The 15158-nt window shown below is 45.4% G+C and overlaps 1 protein-coding gene across 1 annotated transcript in view; it reads right to left on the bottom strand.

Annotated features, from left to right (window-relative positions):
* Positions 1-11690: 11690 nt before the first annotated feature.
* The window catches only part of LOC306917197 (lysosomal acid phosphatase-like), a 24972-nt gene continuing 21504 nt past the window's right edge, over positions 11691-15158 (bottom strand). Inside the window, exons 10-12 of the mRNA XM_079495330.1 lie at positions 14812-14918; positions 13732-13913; positions 11691-12408 (exon numbers count right to left, since the gene is read on the bottom strand). Of these exons, the coding sequence (XP_079351456.1) occupies positions 12266-12408; positions 13732-13913; positions 14812-14918 (432 nt within the window). The 3' untranslated portion in view covers positions 11691-12265. The remainder of the gene's footprint in view (positions 12409-13731; positions 13914-14811; positions 14919-15158) is intronic.

Below are 15158 nucleotides of genomic sequence, written 5' to 3'. Positions count from 1 at the left end.
CCCCATTTTGACCTGAGATCAGATTCTAAAAATGTCTTCTACATCCTGACAGTTTTCTGAAAAAGCTATGTTTCTATGTCAGTCGTTCTTCGATTTTTCAAAAATAGCAGACCTACAAGCTCGTAGCGCGCCACTCGGTGGCGCGCTACGAGCTTGTAGATCTGCTGTTTTTCAATAGCTAAAGCATAGCATAATGCTAACACCAAAAGGGGTTCCCGCCCAGAATGGGTTAAAGCCAACACACTTTTTAGATTAATGAACAACAAGTGAAAAACAACAATGACTTAATTGCGTAACTGCCGGTGAAACAAGTGCTCTGCGTTGTGAATCTGTCCCCCTTTTTTGAGTGGTGCAAAACCACTCCAACAACTGGCTTTGTTAGTACCCGTGTGTGTGTTTGTGCCTGTACGGGTGAGCATGGTTGCTATGGTTAGTGTGTGACGTCACTGCACCACTCAGTTCACACGGGTGTGATTATTTCCTAACCTACAGTATATGTTTCTGTGCCACAAACCAAATGTATTTCATTGTGATAAAGATCTAAAGGTCAAAGGTCAGGTCAGAGGTCCCCATTATACCACAGTTGTTCCTCGTGAGGAGACCCATATGGGTACAAATAGTTCCAAATAGACCCCTTTTGGTTGCATTCTGTTCCAATATGGGAACATTTTGGTTCCATTTTTGGTCCCCGGACCCCCCTGGAACTCTTCCCTCAAGGACCCCTGGGGGTCCCCGGACCCCCTGGAACTCCCCCCTCAAGGACCCCTGGGGGTCCCCGTACCCCGTGGAACTCTCTCAAGGACCCCTGGGGGTCCCCGGGCCCCACTTTGGGAACCACCGCCATTAAGCACGTCACTCACTCTCTCCATCATCAAACTCACAACTCTATTATTTCCTGGAAGGCAATGATTCCAACCTAGTGATTACTGTGCCCCCTCATGGCTATTAAACGGCACTACATTGTCATTCATGTCAAATCATTAAACAAAGCATCACAGCAGCAAATGGCAGCGCGGTGATTATCGCCGACGTATCGGTGATTATCCCGTTTAGGCCTGACGTAAAAAGAAAAAAAGAAAAAAAAAAGTCTCTTCTAAACCATGACAGTTTTCTGAAAAACCTCGTGTTTCAACAGTAGGCTATATCATGTGGTGCTCAAACGATTTCATATCAAGGCCCCCCTAAAATATAAGTAATTGGCCTGCACCGACCCCCATCTGCACCCCCCCCATCTGACCCCCATCTGCACCCCCCCCCATCTGACCCCCATCTGCACCCCCCCCATCTGACCCCCATCTGCACCCCCCCCCATCTGACCCCCATCTGCACCCCCCCCCCATCTGACCCCCATCTGCACCCCCCCCCCCATCTGCACCGACCCCCATCTGAAAATATGTAGTTCCAGAGACCCCCCTCCCCAGAAGCAAAGATTTGAGTTAAAAACATTCGCTCTGAAAGAATATATATATATATTCAAAGATTTGTGCCACATTTTCACGATTCGTTTCAAAAATAGCAGATCTACAAGGTCGGCACTCGGTGCCGCGCTACGAGCTTGTAGATCTGCTATTTTTCAAAAACTAAAGTATAAACACGATGCTTTAATTAAAACACCCATAAAGGAGTTCCCGTACAGAAGGGGTTATGTGAGTAATACTTGACGCCGTCAGAGAGCTTTCTGCAGACTAATGAAGAGCTGTGGACGTAAGTGCTCAGCGGAGAGGCCATGGGTTCAGGAGGAGAGACGGGTTCTGCATTAAAGAGCACATTAATTTAATTGTAGGATAAGCCAGAGTCCCCCCCCCCCCCCCCCCCCAGAGGAAGGAGGGGGCTCATGTTTTTGATGAGAGTAAATGGCAAAATCGGTGACAAATTTAACTGTCCGTTTTTATCGTTTTTTCTTCTGTCGGTGGGTTTGTAGGATATGTGTGTGTCCGAGACACACAACCGTTCATCAGGACAAATTGCTACCTTTTTTTTCAATTCTCTCTTAATTGTCTCCACCAGGCCGAAGGCATGGGGAGAGAGTATGTTTTGCACTCCGTCCGTCCGTCCGTGTGTCCGTCCGTCCGTCCGTCCGTCCGTCCGTCCGTCCGTGTGTCCGTCTGTGAACAGCTAATCTCTGGCACCGTTGGCTTGATCGCAGCCATACTTTACACACACCCTCCCTGAATGCCAGAGCTGAACCTCTGCCCCAAAGTTTTCACATTGGCCTGTTATAGCGCCACCAGGAGGCCGCTTTGTGCAAAACAAATGTTTTGACAGTACACCTACAGATTTTGTCCAAACATTACGCAAATTGGTACACAGTCTCTCTAGAGCCATTCAACGAAACGGGTCTTTCAGATTTTTCAGACTCCATCCTGATTGGCTAAGATTGGCTTCCAAAGTTCGCAGGAGTGCTCCGTTTCAAACAAAATGCTGCAAATCATGAACACATGGTGTGATTTCCGTGCAATTTTGCACGCACATTCCAACTAGGTCGAGGAAGAAATGCCACTTGAATATTTTCAACTCAGCCTCATGGTGGCGCTATAACTGGCCGATTTGTGTTTTTACCTATAACTGCACCGATCTGTGTAAAGCCATGTATGCACACTCCCTAGAGGCCAAGGAAAAACCTTTGCCTGGAATCTTTCACATCTGCTCTTTATAGCGCCACCAGGAGGCCGACATATGTAAAACACATTTTCTAATATTACTCCTTCAGATTTTATCCAAATCTCACGCAAATCGGTACACATGCTCTCCATAGTCATGTGATCATGTGATTTGTTTGATTTCTCATAATTATCCATCCTGATTGGCTACGATTGGCTTCTAAAGTTTTCAGGAGTAGCCCGTTTGGTACAAATCGCCACAACTCCTCAACGCAGCGTCCGATTGCGGTGAAACTGTGCATGCCTAGTCCCACTACTAGACTAGTGTCTAGTAGTGGGAATAGGCATGCACAGTTTCACCGCAAGGTTGAGGAAGAAATGCCACTTGACAGTTTTCAAATCAGCCTCATGGTGGCGCTACAACAGGCCGCGTCTCTCTCTCACACACACACACACACACACACACACACACACACACACACACACACACACACACACACACACACACACACACACACACACACACACACACACACACACACACACACACACACACACACACACACACACACACACACACATTATATTACTCCTAAACATTTTGCCAAACATCACACACAATCCTATCCTCCTGTTGGAGACCTGTGCCCAGAAGGGCACTTTTTCTAGTTGTCTCTGTGTAGGTCAGTCAGTAGAGCTCCCGCCTTTGGTCCACAAGGTTGCGAGTTCAAATCCCGGTACTGACAACTCAGCTCGTCAGTCTCATTTGTGCATGTTGTTCTTATTGCGCATTGTTCTTCTTCTATCTTGGTCCCGCTTTATCGCTGCTTGCAGCTATATTTTTCTGGTTGTAATTGTAGGCTTGACTTCCAGAGCAGTGGGATACACGATACAGGATATGTGGGCACCGTCCATAGAGTTATTTAGGCCTAATTAACCACATTATTTTAAGATAATTAAAGCAGCGTCACAGTCTTGAAAAAGAGAAAGAAGCAGTGAATCACTCAATGATTTAATTTATCAATCATTGTCTGTGTGCACCTGGATCCTATCCTGCACCTGGAACACTATTAAAGGTCCTAGTCCTAGAATGGCTGTATGAGGCGCAATGGACAGAGGTAATTGCAAGTCCTCACCTCACCTCACCTATCCCGTAACCCTGGAGGGTCGTTGGGGCACCACAGACGATCTGTTGACCAGCTCTCTCCATCCCTCTCTGTCCTCGGCAGCTCTCATTGCCTCGCTGAGTTTCAAGTGTGTCCATTCTCCGATGTTATCTTCCCATCTTTTCTTTTGTCTCCCTCTTCTCCTGCCACCTCGTACAGTGCCTTGCAGGATGGTCTTTGCAAGGCCTGAGGATCTGGTGATGTGTCCATACCACCTCAGTTTACGCTTGATGAAGGTCGCTTGGTCAGAAGGTCATCATGTGGGCCGATGGCTTGGCTGATCCAAAATTGCAAGTCCAAACTATAATAAAGATGGTGGCACATGCCCAATCCGTTGTGTGCAGTCTGCTTCAAATACCTTTATTGACATTGACACACTTCACCTCTTTTGCACCCATGCAAGCCTCACGACAGCGTGAAGAGGGCTGTAAATTCACAGAGGCATGAAAATGTAACTGAGCGAGACCGTACGACGTCGGGGGGCCGAGCGGCCAACGCTGTGAAATAGCCAGCGTAACACTGTTACCTAGTGTAGCAATGTTAGCTGGGCAGATCTTAGTGTACTGATGTTTGGGAGAGAAGAAACACTTTCCTGGGTTTTGTATGTGGGTAATATTATGTGTTTTTAGATATTTTAGTATTTCAAAGTGTCCATGATGTCATGGACACTGGGCTCACTTCCTTCCTGGACTATAATTCCCATAATGCTTTGGTGCACTGCTCCTCCTTCTGGATAGGGGAGGGCTGTCTTACTGAGACAACATGTAGTCCAGGAAGTAAGTGAGGCCAGTGTCCATGACGCGTTATTATTTATCCCACCGCAGTTCTAGGAAAGCCCTGCTGTGATTGGCCAGTAGTCGTTGTGATTGACAGTTCTCGTTTTTGCGACCAGTCATTACTCTTACAACTATCTCAAACCCTCACCCTAAACCTAACCCGGGGCAGCACACCTAAACCTAACCTTAACCCATGTCTAACCCATGACTAGTCCAAACTAAGTATGCACCCCCCTAAACCTAACCTTAACCCATGTCTAACCAATGACTAGTCCAAACTAAGTATGCACCCCCCTAAACCTAACCTTAACCCATGTCTAACCCATGACTAGTCTAAACTAAGTATGCACCCCCTTAAACCTAACCCGAACGGCCTAACCTCAGTAAAACGATGCCTTCCCGGGAGCCAATCAGACACATGGTGAGGCGGGTCTACCCTAGAACGTTGGTGGGATTCATAATCACGCGTCATGCACACTAGGCTCACTTCCTTCCTGGACTATAATTCCCATAATGCTTTGGTGCACTGCTCCTCCTTCTGGATAGGGGAGGGCTGTCTTACTGAGACAACATGTAGTCCAGGAAGTAAGTGAGCCCACATCATGGACACTTGGAAATACTAAAATATCTAAAAACACAATGGAAGAGTAGGGAGATCACCCCCAACCAATGGAAGAGTAGGGAGATCACCCCTAACCAATGGAAGAGTAGGGAGATCACCCCCAACCAATGGAAGAGTAGGGAGATCACCCCCAACCAATGGAAGAGTAGGGAGATCACCCCTAACCAATGGAAGAGTAGGGAGATCACCCCCAACCAATGGAAGAGTAGGGAGATCACCCCCAACCAATGGAAGAGTAGGGAGATCACCCCCAACCAATGGAAGAGTAGGGAGATCACCCCCAACCAATGGAAGAGTAGGGAGATCACCCCCAACCAATGGAAGAGTAGGGAGATCACCCCCAACCAATGGAAGAGTAGGGAGATCACCCCTAACCAATGGAAGAGTAGGGAGATCACCCCCAACCAATGGAAGAGTAGGGAGATCACCCCTAACCAATGGAAGAGTAGGGAGATCACCCCCAACCAATGGAAGAGTAGGGAGATCACCCCCAACCAATGGAAGAGTAGGGAGATCACCCCTAACCAATGGAAGAGTAGGGAGATCACCCCTAACCAATGGAAGAGTAGGGAGATCACCCCCAACCAATGGAAGAGTAGGGAGATCACCCCCAACCAATGGAAGAGTAGGGAGATCACCCCCAACCAATGGAAGAGTAGGGAGATCACCCCTAACCAATGGAAGAGTAGGGAGATCACCCCTAACCAATGGAAGAGTAGGGAGATCACCCCTAACCAATGGAAGAGTAGGGAGATCACCCCTAACCAATGGAAGAGTAGGGAGATCACCCCTAACCAATGGAAGAGTAGGGAGATCACCCCCAACCAATGCAGATAGTAGTGATAGTACTGTAGTCATATCAACATACTCTACCATACAGATCGGTTCAAAGTAACATTTCATATTATTCGTCATTCAATGCGTCCCAGATTTTGGCTTTACCATTGTAACCTCTTCCTTCTCTAAAAACAAAATAATAATAATAATAATAACCCAAGTAAAATGTCAGAATTGCCACAAGATGTTTACAATAAAAGGCATAAAACCCCCCAAAAATAATCTTAAAAAAGGATGTTTAGATACTGCTGCAAGGCACATGAAAGCAAGGTCATTTTCATGACTGAATTTCTGATTAGTTGAGGAGAAAATGAAAATGGATATCCATCATTGATGACCATGAGATAAGCATGTCCAGTCCAGGGCAGCTGCATTTTGTTTGGCTCTTAAAATGCCCCCCCCCCCCCCCCCAGGGCTCTAGGGCAGAGGTGCACCCCCTACTGGGTGGCCATATGAGTGGATTTCAAACACAAACTAATAACTATTTAGAAAAAGGGCTTATTTACAAACCGCACCACATATTGTGCATACGTTTCTGTATGTGAACACACAGTGTGAGGATTTCAGTGTTTGACTGCTTTAGTAAATGTCTAGTTGTAGTTGATGTGGCCGTGTAGTCTATATGTACAATATATGTGTGTGTGTGTGTGTGTGTAAATGTATGAAAGTGTGTGCATAAGTTAATGTGCCGGCATGTACTCTCATGGGAAGGCCTCCCTCTCCCTCAGACCGGCTGGCGTAATGTGTGTATACATGAATTCAATAGCGTTATCAGCTATACCTCCTGTCTGATGTTGTGTTTGTGTGTTTATCACTGGTTCTCAACCTTTTCAGCTTCAGGGCCCACGTGGAAATCTGAAAAGACAGGTGGTCTGCATGCATTTTCAGGTCACGTTTATTTTAATAATCAAACAATTGATTGTGTTCCAGCTTGGAAAGTTCCAATGTATTGGTATAACAAAGAAAACTTTTTTCTATTATTGTTATGTTCTGCAAATTAAATGATACTGTATCCACAATCCACATACCCACATGGCATGTACATTCTTTGCACAGTGTGTTGGGATAAAGTAGACCTTTTAAGACGTTACCATTAATTATAAGAGTGTGCACCCTAGCTGTGCTCAAGCAAGGTCACAGAGAGACAGAACGATTTCTATATAGTGTCTGAGAAAGTAGAGACACGTCAGAATTCTCCAGGATAGACAAGCCTTCTGTCCTGCTTCCAGGGGCGCCCCGATCAACGGACTGATATGAGCTAATCTGATTTGTGATGTAACAGGTCGTATTTGCTATCATCTATGTCTTTGCTGTTCATATGCATCACATGACCATTCATATCACATGACCATTCATTTTGGGATAAGTATCCCGGGAAATCATTAAATATATGATTCCATGACTTATGTTTACAGCCTGTTTATTGGACTATATGATAACTCTTATGTTTACAGCCTGTTTATTGGACTATATGATAACTCTTATGTTTACAGCCTGTTTATTGGACTATATGATAACTCTTATGTTTACAGCCTGTTTATTGGACTATATGATAACTCTCTATGTTTACAGCCTGTTTATTGGACTATATGATAACTCTCCAACGGTATTAACGCATCAAGCGTCACACTACCAGTTTACCGCTTTCTTTCGACACCCAACCTGCTGAGAGAGACACACACACACACACACACACACACACACACACACACACACACACACACACACACACACACACACACACACACACACACACACACACACACACACACACACACACACACACACACACACACACACACACACACCTACCTAGACATCAAATATTAAAATAACAAAAAGCATTTTGTTTCAATCACACGATTCATGTCCGTTTAAGGCAGTGGTTCTCAACCTTTTCAGGCCGCAACCACCCAAAATAATCACATTTGAATTGGATACCCGGCATCGCCCACCCCGATAAACATTTTTATTTTGAAATTTCACTAGATAATAGTCCCCTTGAGTTGTATCAACTGGTTGAGGCAATACATCTCGTTTTAATCGATTCCACAGATAAATATTGTGAAAGTTGCAGATGTACGAGCTCATACAATCGTCTATTTTCACAATTTCCCTCGTTCTTATATTATTTCACAATTTGACCAATGTTTGACCAGTTTTTATAGTACTAGAAGCTTGCGTGCCGCTGTAGGGTCCCGACCCACAGGTTGAGAACCACTGGTTTGAGGCACTTGTGGTCATTCAAGTAAAAACTCACCCGATACACAGAATGCCCACATCTGGGACAAGGAATAGGAGATACAGGCGATTGAAAGAAACAGATAGTAGGGTGATTATGGCCACGATGATTTTAATGCCACGATCCTGTGTTATTGAGAGCACCAGCTAGCAACCCCAACGTAAGTAGCATTATGGCTTGATCAATCGAAAGCGCAATTGCCATTGATCTACGGCAATGGCGCTGAGGGTTTTATTAAATAATGAGCTTTAATTTACGTAGATCTCGGCCAATGGCGGTATAAGTGTTAATGGTATTTTGGCCCAGTGTCACCCGCTATCTATTATGCAGACAGCGGTATTTGCGCCTAGAGGTGTGGTCATGGGCGTGGCCTAGAGGTGTGGCCTAGAGGTGTGGTCATGGGCGTGTTGGCACGCTTTCCCCTAGAGGTGTGGTCATGGGCGTGTTGGCACGCTTTCCCCTAGAGGTGTGGTCATGGGCGTGTTGGCACGCTTTCCCCTAGAGGTGTGGTCATGGGCGTGTTGGCACGCTTTCCCCTAGAGGTGTGGTCATGGACGTGTTGGCACGCTTTCCCCTAGAGGTGTGGTCATGGACGTGTTGGCACGCTTTCCCCTAAATTGCTATTTTGGTCACACATTTGGGAAGGCGTATAGTATAGCGTATAGTTTAAAAGCACCCGTAATGCCTACACGCACAATCTATATCCAAATGAAAGCCTGAATTTCGTAGTTTACATAGTAGGCCTACTTTGAAATTTGGTTGGGTGCAGCACAAGTGAGAGTTCAAGGCAGCAACACATCACTCTTCCATGGGCTATAGTAAGGCTATGAAGCAATATAGCACTGGGCATAAGGGATCTCTTAAAGGCAATGGCATGTGGCACGGTGATTGGTTTAATTATTGTAACGCCCAAACCACACCTATGCATAATGTAACGGGTAACGGAGGTGTTTTAGGGATTAATCAAGTACTATATATCAAGTACTACACGGTCACAGATTCACAATGCGTCATCATCATCTGTTCAACTATCATATTTAGTAGGCACTGATTTGAGAATCATTGTGTCCGGTTTGGTTTTGGCCCCATCACACACGTCACCTGAGAGTGGAAATTGGTTCTGGAGTTTATCTTGCTTCAGAGAAGGTTGACTTTACAAGCAGTCTGCATGGTCTCAGTCTGCATGGTCTCAGTCTGCATGGTCTCAGTCTGCATGGTCTCAGTCTGCATGGTCTCACGCAGCCAGACGATCAGACATCTCTCCACCAACTGACAATAACTCAATCAAAGCACTCGTGAAGAACTGTGGGGGAAAACCAGCTCCACAAACCTATACCTACTGCATGGAAAACCAAGCCTGATACCGTCCCAATTCAGTATTTAACCCATTCAGGCCTGACGTCGAAATTTAAAAAAAAAAGTTTTCTAAATCATGACAATTTTTGGAAAGATTTGAGGCACATTTTAACGATTTTTTAAAAATAGCAGACCTACAAGTTCATAGCGCGCCACTCGGTGGCGCGCTATGAGCTTGTAGATCTGCTATTTTTCAATAGCTAAATTATAACAATGTTTAAAACACCAAAAGGGGTTCCCGCCCCAAAATGGGTTAATGGTTAATGTGGTTAAACGCTAACGTGACATGGATGCGTTCCAGGTCTCAATGGGTTAAGTCCGACGTCATTTTGTAGTGCAACGTTACGTCCGGGTCCAAGTGGCACCAGCTCCCGTCCGCATCTCATTGTAAATAGAATATCTATGAATCTTTTTACAATGACGTTATTTTTCAGAAAGGAAGCCATTGAGGGTTAAAATGGGTCTTAATGCTTCCAACTCGAGTAGAATTATTAATGTTATGTACAAGTGTCCATGACAACAAAAATATATGACGTGGAGACAATAAAGACTATTATTATTGAAGGTGGCAACAGTCCATTTGCTCGGTAAAATATTTCGGGGGCATATTTAGAATGTGTGCAGGCTTGAGTATGCTGAATCTAGTTTGCATTAATAAGGATTTAGTTGACACAATAAAATAAAATGGCGATAGTATTCCATGTGGAGCAGACGGCCTGTCACAGCCAGATTTGGGAGAGCAGCGCAGCTTTGTTGTTGCGAGGAAAGCGGTAAAATGAGACTTTCGTGGTGGTTTTAGTCTCAGATTTAGTCCGACGGAGCGTCACAGTATAACTCTATGGGGACACAAAAGCGACACAAAAGTAGGACCCGGAAGTATCTCAGGAGGGGGCGCTCACGTCACAGCTAAAATACTGAATATGACAGACCGGCCTCAAGTCTTTGCATTGGTTCTGAAATGCTGTTCTTTTATTCCAAGATGTCATCGTGACCCTCCAACACTGCCCAGGATCATTCTAGACACATCTTCCTTTGTCTTCAGTTACCAGTTACCCTCATAGAGTATATAAAAGGATAGAGACTGATCTGGCGCGAAGCTCCACCCCTCCGCTATTCATGTCAGTGGAAGTTGCTCAGTGGTGTTTTGAAGCACCCGGAAGGACCGTCTCAAAACGTCTACTTCGGCATTTGACCACCACATTTTGGTGGTCAAATGCGGAAGTGCAACCGAGCGCTCAATGTTAAAGCCCAGCTGCACGGGGTTTCCCGGTCATGAATCCACGTGTCCGCCTGTAGTCCCTCCTCTTACCACTAGGGCCCAGAGCTTCAACGTTGGAGCGCCTCACTGGCCCCTTGGTTACCCTGAACTAGGGTTGTCTACTCTAGATGTGATCACGTGATCGGAAATCGTTGCCCATCACGTCATTTTCAAATGATCGGAATCGGATCTGTAGCAAAAAAAAAAAGACGTGATCTGGACATCCCTAGTATCAATATTATATCCATATCATGATATTAGACTGGATATTATCTGTGATTTTGGATATTGTACTATTGTGATATGGCATAAGTGGCATAAAATATAAATATAGGATCGGGAAAAATCGGTATTGGCAGATACTCAAAATCAAATGATCGGAATCGGATCTGGAGCAAAGAAAACGTGATCATAGTCACGATCACCTAGTATCAATATATCCATATCATGATATTAGACTGGATATTGTCTGTGATTTTGGATATATATATTTTTTTCTATAATTTTTATCCCACGATTTTGTAACCCATTTTCACCCCTGTGTCAATTATCTAATGTGATCCTGGGCTCTACACACCCTCCGCCAACCTAGTCCCCATATATGGGGGACATGGGGAGAGCAACGGACTTGAACTCATGCTTCCTTCATGCATGAGTGTCCAAGTTGCTCCTTTTACACCTGACAGGGGGGAGTTTCCCTGGTTGGACGTAGCGCGTGGAAGGAACACGTTATTCCAACCAGTTCCTTTCCCCTCCATCAGGCTGGCCAGGGGGAGGTAGTTTAGAGACCAGGATTACTGCATGTTTTTTGTGAGCGTACCTACCCTAGGAGACACGGAGAGAACATGAAAACCAAGGTCTGCTCCGAGTGCTGGTCCCGCCCATGACATCCCTCTGCTGTGATGACATCAAAATCTAAAGAATTTATTCTATTTTCAATGTTTTTTTATTTTACATTTTAAAAAGGAGGTGCATATTACTGAAATGTTCTTTCTTCAATCTTTAGTTTAAAAAATAAAAATAAAAAAAACCTTTCCTCCCGGACGTGACCGATGCAAAAGCTTTTCATGGGACTCTGGGTCCCCTATTTGGGTCCCCTATTTGGGTCCCCTATTTCCACCAAGGTTGAACCGGTTCGGGAGACCTGACTGCTGCTGATGGCAAGCGTTTCCTCTTGGAGTCCTGACCCAAAGTTTGGGGGAAATCAGCACAAGAAAGGACCGAGGGGTTGGGGTGGGGTGGATGGGTCGGTATTGGGCGGGGGGGGGGGGGGGGGGGCGCCTCACACTCCAGAGGTCAAAAGGTCAGAGTTTCTAAAGTTCAAGGCCTCATCGCTGCTGCTGCTGCTGTCGTCGTCCCCGGAGGAGGCGTGGCATAGGCCTCGATGTGGGAGGAGCTTGCACGTCTGTCAGGAGTTAAACTCCTCCCCATTGTCGACGTGGCGGTAGCCGCGGCTGCCGAGCGGCTCCACCTGCCGGTGGAGCAGCACGAAGAGGAGGATGACCAGGAGGAAGAGGATGGCGCCAGACACCGCCAGACCGATGATCACCTCTAGAGGGAGACACAAGATAACATGAGAATGATGGATAGCGGCCTGGGCCGGCCAAGCGGTCCAGGGCTGGTAATCCCGACGACCTTTACTGTGTGTCTTCCACCCTTTTCTCTCCCCCATTCCTGTCAAACTACTGCTAATCAATAAAGGCAAAAAGCCCCCAAAAATATCTTTAAAGAATGATGGATAGTTGATAGTTCAACAGTTTTAGTTGTTTCAAAGATTAATGCCCAACAACAGTGGTTTTCAACCAGTGGTCCTTAACCCATTTTGGGCGGGAACCCCTTTTGGTGTTAGCATTATGTTATGCTTCAGCTATTGAAAAATAGCAGATCTACAAGCTCATAGCGCGCCACCGAGTGGCGCGCTACGAGCTTGTAGGTCTGCTATTTTTGAAAAATCGAAGAACCACTGACATAGAAACATAGCTTTTTCAGAAAACTGTCAGGATGTAGAAGACATTTTTAGAATCTGATCTCAGGTCAAAATGGGTTAAGGAGGTTCCAGGTGGTCCCCAGCTAAATGATCGAGAGTTGGGGTTTTGTTTTCGCTCTGGACTGAGAAGGTAGAAGAATTGTTATTTTGATCGTTTGTCTCTCCTATGCTATGGTACCACATCAATACAGGATGGAATTGTGGACAAAATCCTGTCCAACGACAACAAAATATTTTTTGGGGTCTGAGAGGCTAAATCTTATCAAATGGTGGTCCGTGGCTCAAATGCCCAATAAATATTGGACCCTGGTATGAAAAGGGTTGAAATTAACCACAGCCCTACAAGTCAAATGAAAGGAGTGAACATTTAAAATAATGATAAATAAAAAAGGAACGTCTTTGGACATACAAGGTTTGCAAAACTAATGCTTGGTATGGATTCAAAATCATGAAAACCCCCTAGTTTGACACGTCACATGCAGCGCGATGCGTTGTGAGCTTGTAGATCTGTTATTTTCAGATGTGAAATCAGGCACTACGAGGCCCGCCAAAACACATTTTAGTCGACAAAATCAACTGTAGATTTAGTAGACTAAAATCTCAAGCTAAAGCTAGACTAACACACTAAAGCATTTCAGGTGACTAAAATGTGACTAAAACTAAATGAAATTCTATTCAAAAGACTATGACTAAAACTAAAGACTATGACTAAAACTAAAGACTACGACTAAAACTAAAGACTACGACTAAAACTAAATGTGCTGTCAAAAATCAACACTACTGGCAGTGGTACACACACTCTCGTCCCTAGTGTGTGTGTGTGTGTGTGTGTGTGTGTGTGTGTGTGTGTGTGTGTGTGTGTGTGTGTGTGTGTGTGTGTTTCTCACCGTTGTCTCCAATGAAGTTGGACGGCACTTGACACTCCTTGGCCCAGTCGTCCGGTATGAAGGGACGTGTAATTCGGACAAAGTCCTCCAGGGGGCAGTCCAGGTCGCAGCCAGGGAGCGCCAGCGGGTACGCGTCGGCCACGGTGCTGTCGTTGCGATAGAACATGGACACCGACGCGTTGCTGCGCAGAACGAGGCAGAGAAACACACCAGGGATCAAATACTTCCAATAAACATCTGATTCGCCCCAATCAATCAATCAATCAATCAATCCCCGCAAAAAGTCTCCTGCCTGCTAATCAAGATCTATCAGGGGGAACCCACATCAGACCGGACCATCTCTCGTCTGATTGGTCCCAACAGGGGACCAATCAGGGGGCGACTGTGGCTCAAGAGGTAGAGCAGGTCGTCCAATGATCCATGGGTCGGCGGTTCGAATCCCGGCTCCTCCTGTCTACATGTCGAAGTGTCCTTGGGCAAGACACTGAACCCCAAATTGCTCCCGATGTGCTGGTTGGTACCTTGCATGGCTTCCGCCGCAATCGGTGTGTGAATGGGTGAATGTAATGCACAATCTATGTAAAGCGCCTTGGATAAAGGCGCTACATAAATGCACCATTTACCATTTACCAGGTGGGTATAATGAATCAAATTAATGGAAATCAAATCATGTCTTTAAAGTTTAAATGCATGTTTCCTGTGTGCTTGAATGATATCCCTGTGTGCAGACAGACGTGTTCTTCTCAGTGTGCGTGTGTGTGTGTGTGTGTGTGTGTGTGTGTGTGTGTGTGTGTGTGTGTGTGTGTGTGTGTGTGTGTGTGTGTGTGTGTGTGTGCGCGCTACTTGCTACTTCGTAAATTAGATCTACATAATAAAGCGACAACGGTTTGATGTTTCAGTTACATCTCCGTCAGGTCATGGACCTTCTGAACATGTTTTCTATTTCTAGGTTGACAACTTCAAATACTCTTTAATCTTATAACTACTAATAACAAGCTCACAACACGTCGCAGCGCGAAAGTGTGTGTGTGTGTGACTGTGTGCACGCGTGTGTGTGTGTGTGTGTAATGTGCATGTTACCCGTTGTCGTTCCTGTAGAGCTCAATAATGTGACAGGAGGCGTAGGGAGGCTGTCTGCCGTTGAACACACTCAGGCTGGCCTGGAGGGCTGCGACCGTGGTGTCGTGCTGAGAAACACACCGTACAGTGAGTTACACCAATACCAAACGAGTCGCCCATTTACCAACTCACACACCAACGCACTACATGCAATTCTATTTAGTTTTGCTCTTTTAGTTTTAGTTCGTTTTGCATTGTTTATTTTAGTGTTAGTCTATAAAAGGTCGATAATAACCCTAGTTACAATGTTGCATCTGTAGGAGACAGAGTAGTAGTAGTAGTAGTAATAATAACAATAAGTACTGAAT

The sequence above is a fragment of the Electrona antarctica genome, assembly GCF_951216825.1.
Source record: "Electrona antarctica genome assembly, chromosome: 24".
In the NCBI taxonomy this organism is placed as follows: Eukaryota; Metazoa; Chordata; class Actinopteri; order Myctophiformes; family Myctophidae; genus Electrona; species Electrona antarctica.
Note: the sequence above shows the minus strand (reverse complement) of the source record. Positions and strands in the feature narration are given on the sequence as shown.